Source organism: Cantharellus anzutake, assembly GCF_015039405.1.
Source record: "Cantharellus anzutake strain C23 chromosome Unknown EI90scaffold_142, whole genome shotgun sequence".
Taxonomy (NCBI): domain Eukaryota; kingdom Fungi; phylum Basidiomycota; class Agaricomycetes; order Cantharellales; family Hydnaceae; genus Cantharellus; species Cantharellus anzutake.
The window spans coordinates 190,748-206,224 of record NW_024067092.1 but is presented as its reverse complement, the minus strand read 5'-3'; the positions used below and the strand labels follow the sequence as shown (position 1 = coordinate 206,224).

The window sequence follows — 15,477 nt, the reverse complement described above, 5'->3', positions numbered from 1 at the left end:
TGGCCGAGCACTGGCCCACAGAAGTGAGTCGCAAACGTAGCTAATGCGTGTTATATTTGAATTTTCTGCTTGATTTTAGGACCATATCCTCCTCGGACGCATACATGCGGGGGACTGGGACCTGAGCATGACGGAGAGCAGGTCATTCTAACAGGATGGCTCACCTCTATTAGGTACGCGCATTCATCTTTTTGGCTAGTTTAATTAGTTTTCGTAATTGATAGAAAGGAAGATATCGAAGAGTATGGCTTTCTTTTCCTTGAAAGACAGCTTCGGAACCACACAGTTAGTTGCGCTGCCTCGTCATGATGCTTCCAAGGATGGCTCTTCGGCTCCGTCCTTTTCACCGATTTCTCGGAACATTATTGAAGAGCTATCTAACGTGCCTTTGGAGTCTACATTGCTAATTCAGGGCAGAGTGAAAACACGGCCACAACAAGCTCAGCGAGACGTGAGCTTGCCAGTCATGTATTTGTCTCTCACGCATAGCTGATAGTTGAATTAGAAAGAAACAGGAGGGGTAGAAGTGATCTTGGATGATGTCACTGTTCTAAATGCGGCAGAACGAGAACTCCCATTTTACCCGTCAGATCTCCAGAATCTTGTAGGGAAAATGAACATGCTTTCAACTGCGCGCTCGCTGACTTTTATATCGAAGGCAAATGAGAATTTGCGATCTCGATATCGCTACTTGGATTTGAGACGAGATTATCTTTCCCAGAATCTCCGAACTCGAAGTCAGGTCGCGAACATTATACGGTCACATCTGGCAGATAGCGGTAAATGGCAATGATATCCTTGGCGTGCTGAGAGTGACTTCTCAGCCTTACATCTCATATCAGGGTTTACTGAAATCGAAACCCCGATGCTGTTGCGTTCGTCGCCCGAAGGGGCGCGAGAATTCCTTGTGCCCGCCCGATTACCTGCATCGGCTTCCCCCACAAATGGCGCGTCATCCGCAACCATTGGTCCCCACTTCTATGCCCTGTCACAGTCGCCTCAACAACCTAAACAACTCCTGATTATTTCGGGTGGTGTTGACCGGTACTATCAATTTGCTCGATGTTTTAGAGATGAAGATGGCAGGAAAGACAGGCAGCCGAATTTACCCAAGTTGATATGGAGATGGCCTGGGTTTCATGGGGCGATCATAACGGTCAACATCAAGACGGATGGAGAATTGGAGGGCGAGAAGTCAAAGATACTGTCGAAGGCATCATAAGACAAGTTTGGCGTGAAGTTAAGGGCATGGAGCTAGATCGAAATTTCCACGTGCTGACGTATGAGGAAGCTATGGCTAAGGTATGATCCCCCTCGCATGTCACTCAGCTGTCCCTACACTCATGATGCCAATCGTTCTTTTGGGATAGTATGGGTCTGATAAACCTGATACGCGATTTGGTTGCTTGGTGAGGCTAATTCCGCCCCGATGAAGCCGTCTATATCCTGTGACCCGGTCCCAATAGATCCAGAATGCTGCGCCACTGCTCCCCGAGCCGGTTGCCGGGCTTCTCGATGCCTCGGACAAAGTATTGGAATGTATTATCATCAGAGGCAGCCAACAGTCTTCTGCAATGACGGAAGTTGCCTTCTCCAAAGCTGCATCAGAAGCCTCGGAAGTGGCGTTAGGCCTCAATGACTGCCAGGTGTGGTTCAAAGGTCCCTGTTCGAGAGCTCATTCTGACGCTTCGACATGCGAACTAGGCGGAGCGCATCATGATCGCCTCGGAGAATCAGCATAACTGGTGGAAGGGCTCCAATTTGCTGTGCACGCGGTTGACCGGGTTGGTGATGTGAACCACGGGTTTGATCGTCCCGATACCCTGGCATCACTCCAACCTGGTGACATTTTGTTCTTGGCGCTGAGGGAAAAGCGGCTTGAGGTGATTATCTCTTTCCTGTCTTGAACAATACGTCCTTATCCCAACTATCACCACAGGGTGGATCGACTCTTCTCGGGAGGACAAGGCTTCGCTTGGCAGATGAAGCTGCAAAACTTGGTGCGTCTCAGCCGTACGGAATCCGTCTTCGTGCCCTTACACTGCGGGTGACCTTAAAGGCTATTCGCCGCCGCACGAACCCAATTTTCTTTGGATTACAGAGTTTCCTTTGTTTACCCGTGCTGATGCGGATAAAGATGCTTTCCTGGGCCACGGTCGCTGGAGTAGTTCCCATCATCCGTTCACTGCCCCAATGTGGGGAAGACGCGGAAGGATTGTTAGATGGGACTATCAACCCGGCTAACGTACGAGGTTTTCGGTTCATTTGTTTTCTAACACCGCTGATGATTTTCCTTCTGGCGTGATTCGATAGGTTCGCGGCCAGCATTATGACCTTGTTCTTTAACGGAAATGAGATAGGGGGTGGGATCTGTCCGTATCATGATGCTGAACTTCAAGAGTATGTATTCAAGCAAGTCCTTCAAGTATGTCAATGTCCTGCACACGATCAACGGGGGTTACTGAAAAAATTCCTTCAAGCTTCCAGGGAAGAGAGAGAACCCTTCGAGCCGTTAGTACATGCTCTCCGCTGCGGAGCGCCACCTCATGGCGGCATCGCCCTAGGTTATTCCATACAATCTTACCCACACTCCTGCAGTCGTGCTAATCGGCATCTGTTATGGCAGGGTTCGATCGTCTCATGACCATTCTGTGTAAACACTTCTTCAATAAGGGATGTGATCGCGTTTCCCAAGACGGCTGGAGGAACTGATCCGTTGTTCAAGAGCCCATCGTCTGTTGGGGACGAAGTTCTGAAAGCATATGGAATTCAGGAACGTCGATAGCATCGATGGCACTAGTGTCGGGAGAGCAATTGCTGCAGTTGGCGCCACAGTATAATGTAATGGAAAGTTGAGGAGGATAATACAAACTCCTTGATCTTGTTCCCTGACTTTAAGGATGCAGCGTGTCTGCTTTTTGAACTGACCTGCTGGTGCTTCGAAGAATGGAGGTTTGGGGTGCCGAAACCCTTCAAGGAGCAGGAAGCAGCATCGTGGACATGCAATAAGCTAATGTAGTCGTTCCCTAGGCAGGACTCCAGCCTCTATGACAAACAAGTCGTTGCCGTCCTTATCCGGATTCGTTGTGTATATAATATCCTTGCTTGCACTCCTGCTATTGGCCTGATCAAGGATGATATTGTTATCGTACATCCTCTGCACGTGGTCGAGAAGTGGGGCTGCTCTGTCGGGCTCCCTTGTGCAACAACTTTCGGCACCGAGTTTCCCTCATGGCCAAGCAGATCCCGGCCGTTGTCAACCTCGCTTTCCCAAATGGGCGCAAGTTAGATGTTCCAACAGGTCTATTTATTGTGAGTTGCAGCGGACAGGAGATGCTCATCGGAACATCAGTTTTGATACCTGCTTTCAGGACAATAAATTCGTTCCTTCCGTTGAGGGTGCTACTATTGAGTTAGTGTTGCCGTCGTTTAGAGGCCTAATTAGAAAAAACTGGCAATGAAATAGTTCGATCAATCCTGTCACCGAGGAGCTTCTAGCGACCGTCTCTTCAGGTCGGTCCCTATCTCTACCCCTGTTCCACATGTTCACGATGCCGCCCTGACCAAACGTGCGTGGCGGTTCGGTTATAGCTACAGAACAGGACATTGATATCGCCGTCGCCTCTTCTCGAAATGCGTTCAAAAACCGTATGGGGTCGCAACTTCCCACCTGTGCAACGTGGAAAGCTGTTGAATAGGTTAGCCGATCTTCTGGAACGTGATGCTGAAGCGTTTGCTGGCCTCGAAGCATTGGACAATGGCAAGAGCGCACAGGTAGCCAGGGAGGTGGATCTGCCTGATTCAATTGCGTGTATTCGGTATGAGACAGCTTATATATGTTCTCGCTGATGGTTGTATTGCTCAATATGATCCATCAGATATTACGCTGGCTGGGCCGACAAGATTTTTGGGCAGGTTCATATCAGGTCCTATCCAGGGGTTCTGGACCATCGCCCTGACGAATCCCCAATAGACTATTGAGGTGGATGATAAAGGCCTCAAGTCAGCCTCCACCCGCGTCGAGCCGTTTGGGGTTTGTGCCCAAATGTACGCTTCCATATACAGGTTTCTAAGGTTGACAACATCATGGCTCATCACTCCTAAGTATTCCATGGAACTACAACATCATGATGCTGTGAGTCCGATCGTTCCTCCGGCGGCTGTGAAACTCAAAGTGCGCTCAGGGCTTGGAAGATCGGGCCCGCCCTCGCTGCTGGTTGCACCGTCATTCTTAAGCCATCAGAGCTCACGCCGTTGCCTGCTTTGGTACGTAACTCATTGGACTTACCATCCTTCGCTTGTGCCTCATTGAAGCGTTCACGCAGAAATTCAGTGAACTAGTCGCGGAAGCAGGGTAAGCAAATTAAGGATTTCTCTCGAATCGAAGTTTACATACATGTTCCTGTCTCGAAGATTCCCGCCAGGGGTGTTCAACTGCGTGCCCTCTTACGGGCCGATTGGGGGCGCTGCTTTGGCTTCGCATCTCAATGTCGATAAGGTTGCCTTTACCGGCTCCACTCTCACTGGGAGAAAGATCATGCAGGCTGCTGCGCTTAGCAACCTGAAAAAGGTGCTAGCTCTCGCATCAAATAGATAGTCTGGACGCTGAAACTGCAAATTTGTACCCTCAAACCAGGTCACACTTGAATTGGGAGGCAAGAGCCCGCACATCATTTTTGAATCCGCTAATCTGAAAGATGGTGAGCAATGACAATTTGCACTGTTGCCATGTCAGATTTGAATTCAGGTTTCTGATGTATTGAAACCTCACTGCAGCGGCGACCCATGTCACTGGAGGTATTTTCCTGAACCAGGGCCAGGATTGCAGTGCTGGGTCTCGACTTTACGTCCAAGCTTCCGTGTACGATGCCTTCTTGAAGGAACTTAAAGCCTCCGCCGAGGAATGGACGGCTGGTTACGGGGATAACTTCAAGGAAGGAGCCCTCGGAGGTCCACTTGTTAGCAAGGCTCAACGTGACAAGGTCGTTAATTATGTGGAGGGCGCGAAGGAAGCTGGAGCTTCGATTCTCTATGGTGGTACCAAGTGGGAAGGCAAAGGATGGTACTATCTTCCAACAAGTAAATCATATCTTCGGATGCTTTCTCCTTTGGGGAGATAGTATACGTCCCGTCGGTTGTTCTCGATCGCTTACATGACCTGCGCAGTCATTGGTGATGTCACTCCGGACATGAAAGTTGTCAAAGAAGAGGTTCGCTTGATTATTATCCTCTTTATCCATCATCGATATTCTGATGATTTGCGGTCATCGTTTGTCGGGGTTAAGATCTTTGGACCAGTATTGGTGGTTTCCAAGTTCAACACGGAAGAGGAGGTGATCGAACTCGCGAACAATACGACATACGGCTTGGGTGCAGGATTTCACTCGAGTAAGTGAAAACCCGCTTCTCTCTTTCATTGGTGGAACCCCAAACTTTCCTCATGTTCTAATAGGTGACGCGAATCAATGTCAGCGTGTTCAGGCGAGCTTGGAAGCGGGGACCGTTTGGGTGAATCAATACGGACTTCTTTACAACCAGGTGCGATCAAAACTCTCACCCTTTACCCACCCTTGTGGGAAAGAGGTCTACGTTGCTGACGTGCAATTTCATATTGTACTGTCGTCCCAGTCACCATTTGGAGGGTGTGGCGATTCCTCTGCCCCGCATCAGCAACATTTTAATGATCTTCTATTTTTGTCGCAGGTACAAGCAATCCGGCATAGGCCGTGAACTCGGATCGTATGCAATTGACAACTACACACAGATCAAGACCGTTCTTTGGGATTATTCGGGGGGATCGTCTCAGTGATGGGGTATGTCCATATTTTCAAACTGGGGGTGCTTGCTTACCGATGGATGAAATAGAAGTCGAGTGAACCCGATTTATCCTTTTTTGGGTAATTTTCTCAAAATTTGTAAAGAAAAGCGTTGGATTGAGAAAAGGGTGTCCGCCCTTGTGAGAATATATCCGGGATAGGTACTTGTATCAAAGAATTTGCTCCAAATAGGATTGTATTGAATGCCATACGATTTATGTCTGCTTGACAGCAGGGAAGAATCAGAAGATGCCCATTGTAGTTGTGTGTGACTATCAAATCGCTTGATCGCTTTTGCTGGCTCACGGCCCGCAACCAGCGGGAATTGGGACCGGCGCATGTTGATTACCCTGGGTCTAAGTTGAAGAAGTCAACAAACTTGGAGAGTGTTTAGAGCTTCAATGCAGCACTCAGCGTCTTACCCATGTATATTGGTTAATCCTCGGTATGCATGCGGCAAAGGTCGACTAGATCGGCACGGATGGAAAAGAAACGAGATTATTGACAACTCGTAACCAAACCGAATGAGGAAATATGCTGGAGAAATGAGATTGAAAGATGTGGGTGTCTTTATAATTAAACTTTATTGAAGGTACGCCTGGGCGGACATTGGGATTAAATCCGATGGCTTATCACCGGGCCCGACTTCCAACCACCTTTCCCTTCCCAAAACCAGTTTGCTTAGCCGCAAGCTGTAGCGGACAGCTCGTGTTCGCTCCCTTCACCACCTAGGTATGCCTGTTCTCTCCCCTCGATCCCCTCTGTACCATCGTCAAGGCGTTGTATCTGCGACAACCCCTTCATCAATATCCCCTGGACCTTCTTGGAAGTCTGTATTTCGTTTCCGCAAGGATACCAAGCGGAAATATGGCCCAGGCATCGAGAATACCCCGACGCCTAGCGTACACATCAATGGGACAGATTTTGATGATCAAGAGGGCGACCGTACTCCAGGTGCTTATGCCAATGGCATTCATCCACCTATCCCTCGCCCATCTCTGAATACGGCACCATATCACTCTCCTTCAGCATCTACGTACCCTTCAGAATTGTCGAGACCATCGGGAGAAGAGCCATATTATGACAATTCGTCTCCGTCACATTCAAGCGATTCGACTTCCCCTCCCCGCAGAAGTGCCCGACTTGATACGCCAACAAGTCCCAGAACACCTCCAGTTTCCAGTCCGCCATCGCGTGCGCAATCTCGTTCTGCTTCGTTACAAACACCAAAGCTGTCTCTTAAAACATCTTCCAAATCGCTTTCGCAGCGTTTCCTAGGCCGTTCGCCTTCGAAACGACGTTTCAACTTGACCACTACACCCGATGCATCACAAACCCAATTTTTCCCCCAAACGCCTACATTCGAGAGTCCTCGGTCAACTAGTCCACCGGCAACAGCTGATACTATGAAGCGCAAGGGCCGTACGTCAATGCGCTCAAATCAGAACACTCCTGCTAAGCCGGAAGGCGTCAAACGACCAAACGCTGCCACACGGTTTATTCGACGCGTTGCTTCTGCCCCTAACGCGAAAAACTTATTTAACGTCCCTGGTAGCAGACAAAGCACTCCCCCTGTTACCATAAATGGGTTGCTCGCTCCTGCGGAGCTTTTGATTCCTCCTCCACTCCCTAATGCACCTGTTGACTCACCTAAGAAGAAGAATGGTGATTCATTGGATACGACTTCCTCTTCGTCATCGCGGTATGCTTCGAAATATGGTTTGCGATCGGCACGTGGGTCGAGAGCGAATAGTGTCGCATCAGGATCCGTCGGCATGTCCCCTGGTGTCGATGAGGCGCGCGCGCGGTTCCGAAGGACGTACTCCAGCAATTCCATCAAAGTCAAAGCGGTGGGTTCGCTGCACATGTTTCAACGTTCGGCAAAGCAAGAAAAACTAAATGGATTTTTCTTCTCTTCGACCCTTTTTTTCACTTCGTATTCAGGTTGAAGTTGGACCAAGTAGTTTTGCTAAGATTCGGCTCATCGGGCGCGGGGATGTCGGCAAGGTGTATCTCGTCAAGCATAAGGCCACGGAGAAGCTCTATGCAATGAAAGGTGTGAGCTTTCATGCTATACTTTGCACTGTGTGACCTAAACGGAGCGGTCTTTGTTCTCTTTAGTGCTCTCGAAAAAGGAAATGATTGCACGCAAGAAGATCAAACGTGCTTTGGCTGAGCAAGAGATTCTAGCAACGGCAAACCATCCATTCATCATTACACTTTATCATTCTTTTCAGTCCGACAATTACTTGTACTTCTGCATGGAGTATTGCTCAGGTGGAGAGTTTTTCCGGCAGTTGCAGATGTTACCATCGAAATGCCTGGCAGAGGAGGATGCCCGATTCTACGCCGCGGAGGTCGTTGCGGCCCTCGAGTATCTGCATTTACTTGGTTTTATTTATCGCGACCTTAAACCAGAAAGTAGGTCATTCACTTTTTCGGACGATGAGGATGGACACTGATGTTTGCTATGAAGACATTCTTTTGCACGAGTCTGGCCACATCATGCTTTCGGATTTCGACTTGGCTAAAGCTTCGGGTGAACCAGGGGGGAATCCTGCGAGTATTGTGACTGGTGTTACGCCCGGCGTACCGCTGGTTGACACCAAGTCATGTACTGCCCATTTGCGCACGAACTCGTTTGTGGGGACAGAAGGCTTGTTATCTTCCCTTCTTCCGTACCCTTTTTCCTGAGACCTGAATTACCTCCGCAGAGTACATTGCTCCTGAAGTCATCAAGAACCTTGGGCATACGTCCTCTGTTGACTGGTGGACATTGGGGATCCTCATCTATGAGATGATTGTGGGTCGTTCGTGGGTTTGATACATGTTGAAGCTAAATCTTTTCTTAGTACGCAACAACACCCTTCAAGGGACGTGATCGGAGTGCGACGTTTACCAATGTTTTGGCAAATGAGGTCCGCTTTCCCGACTCAACAACTGGCTCTCCGTGAGTTCACAGCCTATAGTGTTATGCAGAGGACTCATGCATCTGCCGTAGACAATGTCGCGATATCATTCTCCGATTACTTCACAAGGATGAATGGCGGAGATTAGGGAGCAAAAGCGGCGCCAGTGAAGTTAAGCAGCACAAGTGGTTCACTCCTCTAAACTGGGGGCTTTTGCGTCACATGCAACCTCCTGTGCGTCTCGTCTTGAAGATCGTGTCTCCTGTCTCAGTCTTCTTTATTAGATCATTCCCAAGAAGAAAGACCCTTATGTTGCTGACCCTAAGGATCCAGTCGAGAAGGAGAATGAGAGGATCTCGTTTTCTGGCCAGACTTCTAGTGGTAATCCAAAATCCAAAAGCTCGCGTAAGCTAGGGGTGACTGAGGATGGGGTTCTTGTTCCAACCACTGGGAAGCAACACAGGGATGATTTGTTCCATGCATTCAGTAGCGTTACCCTTCATTACGACGGCGAATTTTGATTCGTCACTTCCGCCAAAATGAACACAGCATTACCATCACTCCCTACCTACACTCCTTTTAACTCTGAAAACTCTAGCTATCTTCGCAATAGTCCTCGTCATCTGCATACCGCTCGGGTCCTCGCCTCTGACTTCCACTGCAACACAACGACGCAGCAAACTCTCGATGTACTATTACCTACCCCTGTCCCGTCACTGTCTCACCTCCGCTGATTTCATTCCCTTGTTCTTCTATTATCTCTGCATCATTACTCACAACCCGCGCACTCTCCATCAATCTCAAGACGTTTGGCATACCAAATGTTCGTGCATCTATTCGCTTTCTCTTTTCGCGACATATCAATCAAATCAGCAACTCGTTTCGAACACTCAAGTTTCTCCTTTTTCTTATTTTTGGTGCACGTTTCTTTTTCTTACCTCTATTCGCGTATTCCTCCGATAATGGACGCTTAACTCTTCATTTCGCGTTTTGGGCACTGCGTTGTTGTGCTTTTTCTCGCTCAACCTTTCACCGCTGGTAACAACGCTCTCGATCTGGCCCCGCAGTTCCGGAGAGGCTCACATGTGTACAGAACCCGTCTCACCTCAATTTCCAGTACCTCACCCCTGCGGATTCCTTAACCATCCTGGTGTCGTCTGTTGACCAGTCTGGACACCTGAAGTGCTTTTTTCGCTGCTTGATAATTATCTCTTGGTGCCGGGTTTCATTCGCTAAGCGCCAGAGGACACATTCTTTTCACCCTCCTGTTTACTTGTCGCTTCTAGATGGAATTTGGTCTTGACAACCATTGATTGATCAGGTTCACTTAAGGATCACTGTAGATTATAGTCATTACTAAATCTTAATCGACCTAAGGCCTAGATGGATCTGAGGTGGCATTCATACACGCTTTTGTAGATGGCAGCGCTGCTATTTGTTTATTCTAGAAAAATCCCAAAAATCATTACTCAACGACCCCGCCGTGAGGGAGGCTGTGTGGGCCTCTCATTGAACGACCTTTGGCCTAGCCCGAGTCGTGGTCGCCCTGGTGTCTGGTCAAACTGATCAAGAGGTTCCTGAGTTAACAACGTCTGGGAGCAGTGACAAACAACTTACGACGGCGAGCACGCGTTTTAGGAATACCTGGGGTTTACGTGAACTTTAGGTAAGATCCATACGAGGTACTTGACGATCACACTCACGTCTCCTAGTATATCCTGTCGATTGGAGCCACGGCTTTGGATGGCCCCAAAACTCATGCCATTTCCGGAGTCCGCGAACTTCAAATCTTCTCCGGAGATAGAAAAGAAATTTCCGCCAATAGAGAAGGACACGTCTGGACAATGGGCATTTGAAGGAAGAACCCAGCCCGATCGGTCCGTTCGAGCGCCACGAATTTGACCATAGATGTCGTCAAGTACCGAGTCCTCAAGCAAAATAAGCTGGGGACATGAAGTCTTCGTGGTTAGTCCATACTGAGGGCGATCGTACACCTACCGTAGTCCCTATACGTAACACCGTAAATCTTCAACGGTGTGGAATGATGAACGACGAGAACTCACCAGTGTCGGCAATAGCGGTATTTCCCGGGCGCTGGTTCACTGTGTGCTGCCCAACTCTCAACTGTGGACAGGGAAACTCCCAGAACCCATGGCTTGAGTCGACATCTACATAGGTGATGCGGCGGTTCCTGTCCACAACGTTTTGTGGAATGTAACCGAAAGTATAGTAGCTCCCTGAACCACCTTTCACCAATTTGGCACAGAAAATCGGTTGACTGATAATTTTCTGTTCGATCAGGTGTTGTACTGGGGTCTTCTGTGGATGTGGCTTGATTGTATTGAGTCTTGAGGGTTTCAAGCTTGTGATTGTGATATTAAGGCGGATGAAATCAGACGGCTTACATGGGAAATGCAAGACCAAGTAAGCCGTCGGAACCATTCTCAGACAAAAAGGTGGGGCTCAAACGATCTGCAGCCTCGATGGCTTGGTTAGGAACCGTCAGTTTATTAAATGTGAGTACATCCGAATAGACAATGCCACCTGCAATTACTGTCAGTACGAACGGCACGCAAAGTGAACGAATCGACTAACTTGCGTTACTCCCATCACCGTAGGAGATTTTCCAAGTCATTCCAGGCATTGATCGTGCAGTCGAGCTCTTGCGGGGGTCGTAAACACGATGACTCTTGAGATTACTCGTTGACGCGTGCAAGTGCGTACTCCACACCCAAAGATCGGAACTGCCCTGACGAAGGCAATGAAGATCAGTGTACTTCTCGCCACTCTGATCGGGACGTTTTTACTGTGTCGAAATCCAGACGCACTATTTGGCCAGGGGTCCCGACCACTACGGGCACAACGTATTCCAAATCTTGGCAAACACAGACAAATATTAGGAGCATACGTCAACAAGAGTATAATTCGCCTACCATTCTGCACATCGTCTGCCGTAAGCTGGGACCCTTGAACGCCACCAGGAGGGGCACCTGCTACGCTTCGATCAAGAGAAAGTCCTTCCTGCGGCATACGATGGAACAGGGAACCGTCATGGCAGGACATAGGGCAATGGCGAGAATGACCGATATTCCACTTCCGTACGGAGCGAGCATACTGAAATATACATGAGGCCAGTTTGAGACACGGGAACAGAAAAAAGCCTAACATCCATCGGACCATGGGGCTTCCAGTGCTCATTCTTCTCAAGGAGCATGTGAAGACCCTCGATAAGCTCAACGGCTTGTGAATGTAACGACCGATCGGAGCGTGGGGATCCAGGGACTCTCAAGGATTGAGACGGAGACCGAATTGTATTGGGGGTTTGTTGGGTGTCATATGTTGGCGCGTAATGTGGAGAGGAATTTCCAGATCGGATGGATTCCGGGGGCGGGGATTTTTCTGGACGATATGATCCAGCAGTGGGAGAAGCCGGATGACGGAACGATTCCGGGGGAGATGGTGGTGCGGCAGATGCGCGATACTCTGTGGCACGAGGCGAAAACTCAGATCCGCCTGCATCATCCCCATATAAGCTGCCATCGAGGTTGGCACGTGTTGGCGATCTGGCAGGCCTACAAATCCAATCATGGTCGTACGCAATCGCTTTGCCATGAGATCATTATGATGACGAACTTTGCAGCTGTACGATTGCGCTGATCACCCATCATTATCGTGTCGCCATCAAGCTAGAAAGGAAAATCTCGCATTAGCCGACAATGACGACGAGAACCCGCCAAAATAATGGCGTAAGAGGAAATGTGGCACAGCCCAATCTCATACATGTAGAACATAAGCACCATCAGGATCATAGGCACCCTGGATACCATTGCCCAGATCGTGAATGCCACTGCGACGGTCAGCTCCCCCTGATCTAGAGCCATGGAGACACAATCAAGACACGTCCGAACTGAACATCATCACTTACCGATACAGGATGTTGCCCTCTTCGTCCTGGAATTCGACAATTTTACCCGGAGGGATGAAATAAGTTTCCTCATACGCAGCGCGCCTACTATCGACTTGTCTTGCGATGTATTCCTCATTGTATGGAACAAACTCGCCAGTGACAGGATCCTTAACCTGGAACTGAAGTTAGGGAGGCACGTAAACGAGTACGACAAAGGCTTCCCTCGAGGTCCATGCCTTCTTGAACCACTAATACAGCGTTTCCGTCCGCGGGGAGTTCATATTCCTACTTGATCTTCACTATGCAAATATACCATGAAATAAAAATGCCACACACCTGGCCTGGCTGTAATACAACCTGAGCTCCACTCCGGACCTTTGTCATCGTTGAAGGGTTGTGTTGAGATTGCCCGCCGACCTCCTGACCAGCAGTGTATGGATAGGTCTGGGATAGTTCTCGATCATCCTCGTCTCCTCCTCTCACTGAAACTCGCCAGTTCCCGGCATTGACAGGATGCCCTGGTGTAGCACTGACGGGGTCCTGTGGAGTATTACTTGCGTATGGATATACATGGTAAACCGGTCCAGTTGTGGACCTTGGCGCCTCCATGACATGAGTAATTCCCGGGGGCTCCGCGCGTCGCGTGACGCTGGTCTGGAGGATAGACGCTGGGGGAGATTTCTGCGAATTTATCAGCGGTAACTCAACAGAAGGGATGAGTACTCACGGGTGGGTAGGCTCGCTCTGGGAATGATTGGTGATACCCATCAGGATAGGTAGGCTGTGGCTAGTGCAAATATGTAAGATGGCTCGACCCTGGCAATAAAGTTGAGCATATACCGAGCGATGCCGTGGAGAAGTGGTGCCGCGTGGTGCCACTAAGTCGACGACTGGGGGGGGCTCTTCTCCCTGAATGTGACGTATTTAGTGTGACTGCGCCATTAGAATGTCACTACAGCTTACAGCAGATAAAGCTGACGGATATTGCGTCACGTCAGCTTGATGAGCTGGATCAAGGGTAAGGAGTTGTCGCTGTGACACAGTCAGAAAAACAATGAATTCTATGAGTGCCATCCTCACCTCGACCTGTGGTGACAGTGGAGGTTGGTCCTCTGGTAGCATTTCTTCTGGTTCCTCGTGCACAACAGAGAAGATTCTGGGAGCCTATCGAACCAAATAAGTCTCTACCAGGAGTAGGTAGATGTGACCCACTTTATTCCTACCCAAGAGTCTGTCCGTCCAAGACCTTTTCGGCTTAGGCCTCGACACTATGGGAGCTGGGGCATCCATATCTTGGAAAGTGCCCGAGGTAGGTGTGACTCCCTCCTGTGGAGGGAAAGATTCTGCCCTCTCAGGCGCATATTCTTCTACACTTCCGCGACTTGAATCAGTCGACTTCTTTCGAAATATATTGAAAGGATTCCTGCTTCGTTTTGGAGTGCTGGCGCTCGCGGAGTCTGGAGCTCCGTCATCAAGTGAACTCCGAGTCGGAACATTACCCAAAAACACAGCGCTTCCTGATGGATGGAAAGTCTCAGCCTCAGGAGTGGCAGGCATATCGCGAGATGTCTTCCTAAATATGCCAAAACGCTTCTTCGACCCAACAGATTGGGTCGTCGGAGATTCGCCCCTCGAATACACAGACGGTGCATCCTCAGTTTCCACCGCAGCGGTGCGGGATCGACTTCGGAAGAGGCCCTGACCGAAGCTACGCTTTCTCTCGGGCGGATTGGGGGCCACGTACGATTCTTGCCTCGAAGGGATTGTTACGACTTCCTCTTGTGGATCCGGGGGTTCCGTGACTAAGGATCTGGATCGATTTCGAAAAAGGCGCCCCGCAAGGCTCCCTTTCCGCTTCGGTTGGATGGGCATGGAGACCGGAACGGGCTCTACAAATGGTCGTTGTGCCCCAACAGCAGGGGTATCTGTTTCACCCCCTACATTCCGAGTCTCAGGGAGGGAAGTGCGGGACCAGGTAGGCATAAAAAGCCTCTTTAGGCTGCTTTTGCGTTTCGGTGGAGGGGGCGGAGGGGAAGGAGTGGGAGTCATGGATGGCGCGTCGATGATGGATATGGTTGTCGGTGGAGCTGGGTTCATATATACTTGATGAACACCTGAGGGATGGCCCAATCCCACCGGACTACCTGGAAGAGTCCCCGAATCGCTATGTGGGCTTCGCAGGTGAGGGGGGGTTCGACCAGCTGAACTTTCCACTTGAGCTCCCGCGTGGACGACGGACGCTCCATTCCGAGGAGATCTTTTGGAAAGCTTGGAACGCCGAGAAGCAGTAGAAGTAGTGGGGGACCCAGGCTGGGATCCAGTACGTTCACTCGGCTGATATACTATTGCTGGGCCTGGATTGGGCTGCAACTGGCGCTCCTGGGGAAACTCATGCATAGGATCATATTGTAATTGGACAGGGGAAGGTCCCTCCTGATGTTGCAACCAATAATCCTCTTCTTGAGGATGTGTGGCACCGTATGCAGCCATCTGCTCCTCCGGTTGGAAGTTTACCGATCTAGAGCGGATTTCAGGAAATTCTTTAGATTTGGATTTAAAGAGCCCAAATGGTGGGGTCGGTGACGGTGGCATATCCTCCAGTTGGCAGATTTGGCAGTGCTCTAGATACTAAGGACTTGATCCACGGCAGTGTTGCATGTGGCTTGCATGGCACCCCGAGCACCAACACGCGCCTGCCGCGTCCTCGGACCAAATATTCATAAACAACTGCACCGATCGCTCTTCGCACCTGTTTGTGTTCCAACCATGAAAAACACTCTTTGGGATCATAGAAAACTACAATACATAACTGGCGTCTACAAAATAAAATATGGACTACAAACTC

General features: G+C 49.6%; 5 protein-coding genes across 5 annotated transcripts; 3 read left to right on the top strand and 2 right to left on the bottom strand.

The window, feature by feature from the left end:
• Positions 1–97: 97 nt before the first annotated feature.
• Positions 98–2,346, top strand: EI90DRAFT_3159368 (uncharacterized protein; the record flags this gene model as incomplete). Its single annotated transcript, XM_039066227.1, has 10 exons — positions 98–451; positions 506–604; positions 659–779; positions 843–1,064; positions 1,115–1,302; positions 1,371–1,409; positions 1,467–1,646; positions 1,705–1,788; positions 1,940–2,245; positions 2,314–2,346. Exons 1-10 carry the CDS (start codon positions 245–247, stop codon positions 2,344–2,346), a joined length of 1,479 nt encoding a protein of 492 aa, XP_038908758.1. The 5' UTR covers positions 98–244.
• Positions 2,347–3,231: 885 nt separating this feature from the next.
• On the top strand, positions 3,232–5,809 carry EI90DRAFT_3022181 (NAD-aldehyde dehydrogenase; the record flags this gene model as incomplete). Its single annotated transcript, XM_039057745.1, is given in 17 exon segments — positions 3,232–3,312; positions 3,372–3,412; positions 3,467–3,513; positions 3,592–3,679; positions 3,699–3,818; positions 3,879–3,915; positions 3,974–4,047; positions 4,106–4,135; positions 4,185–4,266; positions 4,326–4,354; positions 4,414–4,570; positions 4,637–4,700; positions 4,777–5,079; positions 5,167–5,388; positions 5,453–5,538; positions 5,629–5,642; positions 5,704–5,809. 17 exon segments carry the CDS (start codon positions 3,232–3,234, stop codon positions 5,807–5,809), a joined length of 1,581 nt encoding a protein of 526 aa, XP_038908757.1.
• A 741-nt stretch (positions 5,810–6,550) lies between these two features.
• EI90DRAFT_3147598 (kinase-like domain-containing protein) lies at positions 6,551–9,246 on the top strand (the record flags this gene model as incomplete). Its single annotated transcript, XM_039065539.1, has 9 exons — positions 6,551–6,991; positions 7,262–7,666; positions 7,761–7,872; positions 7,938–8,237; positions 8,293–8,459; positions 8,533–8,619; positions 8,669–8,766; positions 8,818–8,959; positions 9,010–9,246. The coding sequence occupies 9 exons, from the start codon at positions 6,551–6,553 to the stop codon at positions 9,244–9,246; spliced, it is 1,989 nt and encodes a 662-aa protein (XP_038908756.1).
• A 1,113-nt stretch (positions 9,247–10,359) lies between these two features.
• EI90DRAFT_2947476 (aspartic peptidase domain-containing protein) lies at positions 10,360–11,631 on the bottom strand (the record flags this gene model as incomplete). The annotated part of the gene is made up of 6 exons (XM_039055351.1): positions 10,360–10,668; positions 10,724–10,731; positions 10,789–11,072; positions 11,131–11,269; positions 11,321–11,474; positions 11,533–11,631. 6 exons carry the CDS (start codon positions 11,629–11,631, stop codon positions 10,360–10,362), a joined length of 993 nt encoding a protein of 330 aa, XP_038908755.1.
• A 1,807-nt stretch (positions 11,632–13,438) lies between these two features.
• EI90DRAFT_413839 (uncharacterized protein) lies at positions 13,439–15,340 on the bottom strand. The gene is made up of 5 exons (XM_039067584.1): positions 15,022–15,340; positions 13,856–14,908; positions 13,713–13,796; positions 13,596–13,664; positions 13,439–13,541 (listed from the first exon to the last, which is right to left on the bottom strand). The coding sequence occupies exons 1-4, from the start codon at positions 15,035–15,037 to the stop codon at positions 13,645–13,647; spliced, it is 1,173 nt and encodes a 390-aa protein (XP_038908754.1). The 5' UTR covers positions 15,038–15,340; the 3' UTR covers positions 13,439–13,541; positions 13,596–13,644.
• Between the last annotated feature and the right edge of the window lie 137 nt (positions 15,341–15,477).

Excerpts from the sequence above, each read along its gene's own strand:
- EI90DRAFT_413839 (XM_039067584.1), bottom strand. Across the intron at positions 13,797-13,855 it reads TTGGACGGACAGACTCTTGG|GCTCCCAGAATCTTCTCTGT; the intron begins GTAGGAATAAAG and ends TTGGTTCGATAG. Across the intron at positions 13,665-13,712 it reads CACTGTCACCACAGGTCGAG|CGACAACTCCTTACCCTTGA; the intron begins GTGAGGATGGCA and ends ACTGTGTCACAG.